This window comes from Triticum aestivum, chromosome 5B (genome assembly GCF_018294505.1).
Source record: "Triticum aestivum cultivar Chinese Spring chromosome 5B, IWGSC CS RefSeq v2.1, whole genome shotgun sequence".
Classification (NCBI taxonomy): Eukaryota; Viridiplantae; Streptophyta; class Magnoliopsida; order Poales; family Poaceae; genus Triticum; species Triticum aestivum.
This window is the reverse complement of record NC_057807.1, coordinates 435,840,446-435,849,184: the sequence shown is the minus strand read 5'-3', so window position 1 is coordinate 435,849,184 and position 8,739 is coordinate 435,840,446. Positions and strand designations below refer to the sequence as shown.

Here is an 8,739-nt window from a genome sequence, read left to right as displayed (position 1 = left end):
ATATATATGTGGTCCTAGGATATAGGGGCCCATGTTGTCGAGTTCGCCTAGGGCCTCCCCAAACACAGGGCCGGCCCTGCCGGCGACCTTCGCCGGCGGCAGCGAGGAGGCACTACTAGGGAAAAGGCTAGCAACAGCGCGGGTTTTAGGCCTATCAGCAGCGCTGGTGCCCGCGCTACCAATAAGGCGCTACAGCTAACTCTTAGCAGTAGCGCTGCCTGTACCCGCGCTACCACTATTGACTATAGCAGCAACGCTTTTCAGGAACGCGCTGCTATTATTTAGCTGTAGCGAGTTCCCTGTCCAGCACTACTGTTATATCTTTCACCATTTCATAAACTGCAATTTCCATATACTAGGTACTACTAGATATCAATTTCATAAAGCATTATAGGTACTAGGTAGTACTCCCTCGGTTCGAAATTACTCGTCGTGGTTTTAGTTCAAATTTGAACTCAAACCACGACGAGTAATTTGAACCGAGGGAGTACTAGATAACAATTTCATATATACTCAACATGCATCCTCAAGCAGTACAAGGTGACATCGACGACAATCATCATATTTAGTTCTAGATGATATCGACGACGATCATCATATGTAGTTCTACATGATATCGACGACGATCATCATATGTAGTTCTAGATGATATAGCCACACACACATATGTAGTTCTAGATGATATAGACGACGATCATCATCCTCAAGCCTGGGCGGTGGGTGTTCCTGATAGTAATTAGGATGGCCTGTCCAGCACGAAGATTCTTGCCAACGAGGAATCTCTTCCACCCAACCGAGTTCAACTGTGTGCGACCATCTGTGCCCATGCGGTAAGTACATGTGGTGACGGAGCCCCTTGCGGTAAGGCGTAGTCCAACTGAGCCTTCTTCATCAGGCTCGATACCACAACTCACAGATAGGTTCTTTGGCAATCTCTGAATAAGAAAAACATATCAATTAATAAATAGCCTCACACATACTCTTGCAAATATATTTCTATTAAGTCTAGATTTCTACACTAATAAGCATGTGATCAGACTCTACACTAAAGTATATCATCGACTAGATTCCACAAAGCATATCATTGGACTCTACACTAAGCATATCATCGGATTCACTAAGCATATACGTATAACATACCATTTCATGCCGATCGACCATGGTACTTGTCAGGCGGGTCACGAATGGCACCCCGACAAAGTCATCACGTGGCGGAATTATGTCCCATAGGTTGCACACCTCCTCCTCGCTCAGCCTCATTCTTTGAGCTATGATGGCTTCATGAAGTGGGTTCTCATCATCTTCATTGAGTGGGTCCTCATTATCTTCATCATCTTCATCATCTTCCACCAGGTTGATATAAATGACAACCAGTTTGGGTCTTTCTGCTCTGAAGGAGAATCTGATCAACTCACCACCAGTAAGACGCATACGAGCGAGGAAACGGGCCCATCCATCTCCTCCAATCTGCGACATATTGCGTCCTTTCTCGACCTCCATAGTGTACGGCCCCCCAGGAGCCTCAAATGTCACAGTGTCTCCTGTCAGCTTGTTGAATTTCAACCTCACATTGCATGGGACGATCTGTGTAAGAAAAGCAAAATGACACAATGCAGTAATGCCAACACTAAAAATAAAATAATTGTTACATTTCATCTAATTTCTTACCGCCGCATGACGAAAACTCGGATGGAAGTAGATGCCGAACAGCTTGCCAGTTGCAAGGCTGCTGGCGCACCTTGACTTGCACAGTCGACATAGTGGTGCTGGTGGTGGCGCCATTTTCCTAAAGCAATATGAGCAAAGGATTAACGATTCACTTCACGGGAAACAAGTGGCAAATTTAACTACATTGGCACCTACATTTTGCCAAAAAATAACTTATTACAAAAAAACTAAATCGAGCATACTCAATCAACTAAATCAACCAACATTCTAAATCCACTAGCATACTAAATCAACTACATCAAAATGTTCTAAATCAACTAGCCTACTAAATAAACTAAATCAAAATGTTCTAAATCAACTAAATCAACTAGCCTACTAAATCAACTGAATCATATCAACTAAATCAAAATGTTACATATGAAAGCCTACTAAATCAAAATGTATCAGGGAGGAGGGACAAGGAGGGGCGACTTGAGGAGGGAGAAGATAGTAGGACGGAGGAGGAAGGCGGAGCGAGGAGGGGCCGGCCGGCGGCGAGTGGAGGGAGGACGGATCGAGGAGGAAGGCGGACCGAGGAGGGGGCGGCCAGCGGCGAGTGGAGGGAGGACGGAGGAGGAGGCCGGTACCGAGTCCAGCCAGGAGGATGAGGCGACATCGGCGCAGATCGGGGGAGGGGCGACGGGGAAGGACCGGCGGCGCGGGGGGTGAGGAGGAGACCGTGAACGAGTGTGTGTGAGTGTGATCTGTGGATGAGGCTAGCTAGTGGGGGGAAGATGCAACGGCATAGCAGTAGCGCGCTATAGGTAAACGCGCTACTGCTAAGCAACCTATCAGTAGCGCCTTTCGGCCTGAACGCGCTACTGCTACGTGTCAGTATGTAAAAATAGACATAGACATAAAAAATACATTGATCGTTAATGGTCTTTTTGTGTACAATCTGATTTGTCAATAGGAATCCTCGCCGGTTCGTTTAAGAACTGGCGAAGACTCCTATTGCGGCCACAGATCCTACACATAGAGTTCAATGAAGACCAAGTGCTTGTCAAAGTTGTAGAAGAAACATATTTAAGGTGGGTAAAACTCTCTTCACGGAGCGAGGTGGGACTAAATTTTTGTAGTTAATTTAGCAGTAGCGATTATTGTCTGAATGCGCTGCTACATTACGTAGCAGTAGTGTTGTTTACTTTAAAGCGCTGCTACTATAACTGGCCTCGCGGCGGCGTCGTGAGAATTTTAGCAGTAGCGCTTCTTGGAGTGCATGCACTACTGATAAACTTGTTTCAGCAGCGAGTTTCTATGGCCCGCGCTGCTGCTAGTTAACAGCATCGCCTGATTTTAAAGCGTGCTGCTGGTAAGATTCTGTGTATAGGCTTTTCCCTAGTAGTGAGGGGCGGCAGATCTGGGCTCCCCCGGCCGCCCACAGGGACGGCGCGAGGAGAGGAGGGAGGAGGGCCGGTGGAGATCTCTGCACCGAGCACCCTAGCTATCTTCTTTTGCTCCGGATCCGATGTCTTTGCTGCTAATCTTTTGCGCCCGCCCCTCTCACACCATTTAATCACCTGTGTCACCTTTTCTTATTAACGGTAGCTTGTCAAGAAGAACAATGTTTTCTTTATTTCACATCTTGTAACATTGTCAAGAAGAAGAATGTATTTTTTTTAATTTTTTTTCAGTGTTTTCTCTTCACATTAAAGCCACACAAATATCACTCATAAATCCAGGTGCATCTACTTAATCGTCATTGATGATATACGCCAAAAATAAACATGTGAGGTCATTAAGTATGCAATTCCCCATGACCAGTTCTGTTAAAATAATCAGCACTACCACATGTGAAGATGTGGCTGATTCATGTGGGTCATCTTTCGATGGCCATATTTACAATATAAGACCAGCTGATAAGATGCATTCCAGACAAATATTTCATCGATGATTATTCAACTCGAAAGACAGCCGCCATTGCTCGAGGAATTTTGTTTACTGCATTTATGAGGGGTGCGAGAAAGAGGTGATGTTTGAAGCACAGGATCCATGCCCAAGTTTGAAAATGCTCTGCACAATTGAGGCCACAAAGGCGGCCCTGGAGAGAGCACTCAGCACAAACCCCAGGTTCCCTACTCTGGATTTCGTTAAGCGCTAAGCTAGCCTCTTAATCCAGGTACATACTCTACTTGGCTAATTCTTTCTCCCTAGCTATATCTATAGCTCTCCTTGTTGCCTGCTCAAGTGTTTTTTCTTCCAAGTGCCATATTAATTATTGAGTGACCATTATTTATCGTTTTATTGGCATTTTCCTTGAACAGAACTGTCTGGCAAACTAAAGAGCTCAGAATCTCTTATCAGTTATAACTGGTTTCGACAGTTTGACTTACCATTGCTTGTGGTCATATGCAGTGCTATTCTCCAGAGATTGCTAGAGCACCAGAATCTCTTACACTTGTAGTCTGCACATTCTAAGCCTTCATCCCCGCCATAAGTTGATTCAGAAACTTATCTGCACCTGCACGAAGAGAGCATCCTTGGCTGTGCACATATGGTGAACATGATCTAAAAAGGGGAGTTAACAGCTAATGTAACACTTATTTGTAAGAGCAAGCAGTACTGTGCATCAGTTAGAACTTATATGAAACCTAATGAGATTCATTCTGCCACCATATTTATTACATCCATAGGAAGCGGAACTAGCAGGACTAGCACGGAAATAAAGTTCATATTTTCCTTTCTTTTAGGGAACATATATAGCCATTAAATATGCATGACATAACAGAAAAAGGGGTGATGGACAAAATTGTCTCTGACCAAATTTCAACAACACATCACACTGTTTAAAAGATACAGCTACATTTGCTGACCGTCGATCAAATTAGCAGGCTTATTATGACTCCAAGGTGCTCACAACCTTCTGAACCACAAAGGCGAAATTTAACAGAGCAGGGGTGACCAGCAACTTTCGTCACACAGTTAGTTAAAGCATCATTCATTTGTATTTGCTATGCTGTTCATAAAGATCTGCTAGATATAGCTGGCAGTGGCAACAGTTCCAGCAAAGTGTGAGAAAAAAGCAAGCATCATCCTTCCTAGTAACCAAAATTGAAGAAACATCACCTCCTATGAGTCGAAAGTATTTAACACCCAAAATTCCTAGTAAAACCACTCAAAAACTGAACAAAAACAAGTGGGAGTAAAGATGCCATAATCTGATACCTTAGTTTGTGTCTCTGTACCAGAAGATCAGTTTACAAGAAGAGAACTGGGACAAGTTAAGACTTATATGTCATTAAAGAGAGACAACCTTGTTTACACATATTATACGTACTTCCCTATATATAGATCAAGAAAAAAAATGGTCTATATGACCTTTGATCAGTTCGCCAAAAAATATAGTTGATAACATATCCAATGGACCCGATGAATAATCATGTGACAGATATGTTGATCATTGTTCACCAAAAAATCGTCTATACTGCATGTTCCCATTCAAATGTAAAGAAGAAAGGGAATATAGAAACTAACTTGCTGCTGGCAACTTCAGTGAGTCCACGGGCACAACGCGGTCATCATATCATGATCAGCTGTAAACACCATGGTTGGTGGCTATTGACAATGGTTGCCAAAGGTCTTCTCACATTATGAAGTGGTGAATATCTAGTATATGTCCATCATTACAGTAGACAAGGAAAAGGGCGTTGAGAATTTACTAGGTGAAATCGAAGACTAACAAAACTAATATAAATTGCAGCTTAGTGGAGGCCAAATGAACAGCTCCATTGAAGTAGAAGGCAGCCATATAGAAACACAGATGGTCGTTCATCAGACATTCACTACTAACAAGTTCCTCCCAGAATTATTAGTAAGAGTAGTGACCTTTAATTTAGACATACTACAAAAAGAAAAGCTTGGGGGATGCAAGCTACAAAGAAACGTTGAGGCCTCGATTAGCAGTCCAAAGTAAATAGGCAAAATCTCTAGAAAAGGTTTCAATCAGTGCCCTGTTCCAGAAAAGAGTGGTACTTCTCAGGGAGTAACTCTTTATATTCCTGGCCTTTCCCCCCTGAAGCAAGTGCAGTCAACAAGATAGCTGTGGAAGCTTCAAGGGTGAAGCTCCTCTCATCAATTTTAGACAGATAAGTCCCAGCCCTGGGCACCTCCCCTTTCCGAAATAAGCTTCTAACTATAGCATTTATTATATGGGAGTCGGCAGCACATCCATTCTTCTCCATAGAAACAAATAGATCATCAGACTCTTGTAGAGAACCTTCTTCTATAAGTTTTTGTATCATTAAGCTATATGTAACAACGGTGGGCACTAACCCTTTAGCCCAGATACCATCAAACAAATCTTTAGCCTCTTCCTTCCTGCCACCTTTAAGCAACGCACCAAGCATAATATTAAAAGTGATAATGCAAGGCTTAACCTTCCCGGCCAACATTTCTCTGAAAACAACAAATGCATCATCTATCCTTCCATTCTTAGAGTAACCATCAATCAGTATGTTATAGGTGATAACATCTGGTTCCATGCCAATTGAGACCATATTGTCAAGTAACTTGCTCACTTCATCCATCTTACCAATGAACAAGTATCCACCTATCAGTATGTTATAAGTACACACATCAGGCTTCACACCCATGTGTACCATCAGGTCGAAGAGATCTTGGGCTTCCATAACCCTTCCATTTTTGCAAAGGCGGTCCATAATTGTGGTGAAGAACACTATGTTGGGACAGATGCCGCGATCCAACATCTCAGAAAATAGTTCATCAACCTTCTCCCATTTGCCACAAGAACAGAAACCCCTAATAAGAGGGTTAAAAACTACGATATCAGGAACTAACCCTTCAGTTATCATTTGATTGAACTGGGACATAGCATCATCCATTCGGTCAATCCTGGAAAGTAAGTCTATTACTGTTCCATAGCTCACTGCATCAGGGTTCAATCCTTGCTGCCGCATTTTTGTAAATATATGCATTACTTCATCAACCATTTTTTCTTCAGCATATGCAAATATAAGTATGTTGTATCCATAATGATCTGGTGAAATACCATTATCATCCATCAAATCAATGAGACAATTCATATCATGAAAAGATCTTTCCATAGCATACCCATGAAGCATAATGTTGTAGGTAGTAACAGTCGGTTTCTGGCCCAAACTGATCATGAAATCAAAATTCTTCCTAGCTTCTGTGCATCTTCCATTCTTGCAAAGATAATCCATCTGTATACTATAAGTTATGATATTTGGTTGAACACCATTTCTAGACATTTCTATGAAAACCCGATCCACCTCCTCGCACTGTCCTAATGAATAATATCCATGTATTAAACTAGTATATGTGGTAACATCTGGCAGAATTCGTCTATCAAGCATCTGTTGAAGAACCTCCTCAGCCTTGTCCATCGCGTGAAGCTTGCACATGCCAGAGATGATTGAATTACAGGTCACAACATTCGGTGATACCCCCTGACGCAGCATTTCAGAAAATAGGCTGTAAGCTTGGTCCACCTCATCCTCTTTCAACAAGCCATCAATTACAGTGCTATAGGTCACCACATCAGGTCGGCAGCAACCTCCATCCTCAACCATAATTTGAATCAGCTCGAGAGCCTCTTGGCTTCTCTTCTCGTTGCAGAGACCCTTGAAAAGAATGTTATAGGAGAAAATGTTTGGTATGCAGTTAAACTCAGGCATTATCCGGAGTACGATGTCCATTGCATAACTGGTCTTCTTCTCGGCGCAGATGGCCTTGAGTAGGTGGCTGAAATTGATGATAGCTTCTGCTGTAAATCCCAACTTAATGACGTGTCCCATGGCAGCGTGTCCAAGGTCCAGGCGGCCAGCACGGCAGCAGCAGTCGACTAGAATGCCATAGGTGATATTGTGGGGAGGCACCTTGGCTCTTGCAACATGGTTGAAGAGGGAGACGCCGAGCGCGGGGCAATCACGGCCAACAACAGTGAGGAGGCAGTTGATGGCAGGGATCGAGGAAGGCCCAGCAACCTGGAGCAATTCGTCGAACAGGTGGAGTGCGTCCTCGGTGCCAATGCATCCGGCATGGTACCGATCCTTGATGTTCCTCTCCAAGATGCGTCTGTCGACGGGGACAAAGCGGCGGCTCATAGTTCCAGCTGGCCTGAAGAATCCCTCGCCGCCGCCGTTCACCACCTACAGAACCTGGGGTTAAAAGGAAGGAAAAGCAGAGGAAGAAGGACGAGCTGTAGGAGGTAAAAATGCTCCATGGTCGTCAGGATGCTCACCGTCGAGCTGCAGCTGCCGTAGGAGGTAATGCGATGTACTGCAGGAGATCTCCGCCACAGCGTGTCAGCGTTGAGGGGGGCGAGGACGAGATCTCCGCCGCTGGGCCCTGAGGAGAGGGCCTCCACCGCCGCAGGTCCAGACGCTCACTGGCCTTTGGTTTCCCCTATCCCGACCGCGGGGGAGAGGGCCTCAACGCCCGCCGCCACTCCCGTATTTCCGCCGCCGCCGCCGCCGCCGCCGCCGGCGCTGGCCTGAGACGAGACCTCGGCTCTCTCAAGAAGAAGTTGTATCTGTATCGTGAACTAACTGAAAAAAGAAAAAGAAAAAAACTTCACACCATACGTACTTGAAGGACTGCTCTTTGTTTTATTTTTGGGTAGGAATTGGGAGCACCCACTTACAACTTATTTATTCCATTTTTTTCCGAATACGCATGAGTGTGTACTCCCTCCGTTCCAAAATAGATGACCCAACTTTATACTAAAATTAGTACAAAGTTGAGTCATCTATTTTGGAACGGAGGGAGTACATATTACACGAACCCAACTCCACCCGTGTACGTTGGCTAGTCTAACTCCTCGTCGTAGCCCGTAGCCCACGATGATAACGCTCTCAGGAAGGAGGCAACATCTCCTTTGATGAGCCCGGCCCGCTTCCACATCTGGCATTCTCCTTCGATCCTATTGAATACATGGTTTATCGATGGCACTACACCATCAAATACAATCGTATTTCGGTGCTTCCATATTTCGATGCATGCCTTGCTTTGGCTCCCCTCCTGAAGCTTCTCTCCCCTTGATGGTATCCA

At 44.4% G+C, this 8,739-nt stretch overlaps 1 protein-coding gene across 1 annotated transcript; it reads right to left on the bottom strand.

Moving 5' to 3' along the window:
• Nucleotides 1–5,474: 5,474 nt before the first annotated feature.
• On the bottom strand, nt 5,475–8,262 carry LOC123112297 (protein Rf1, mitochondrial). Its single transcript, XM_044533248.1, has 2 exons — nt 7,931–8,262; nt 5,475–7,838 (listed from the first exon to the last, which is right to left on the bottom strand). The coding sequence occupies exon 2, from the start codon at nt 7,791–7,793 to the stop codon at nt 5,646–5,648; it is 2,148 nt and encodes a 715-aa protein (XP_044389183.1). The 5' UTR covers nt 7,794–7,838; nt 7,931–8,262; the 3' UTR covers nt 5,475–5,645.
• Between the last annotated feature and the right edge of the window lie 477 nt (nt 8,263–8,739).

Coding starts and splice junctions, on each gene's coding strand:
- LOC123112297 (XM_044533248.1), bottom strand. CDS start 7,793: ATGAGCCGCCGCTTTGTCCCCGTCGACAGACGCATCTTGGAGAGGAAC.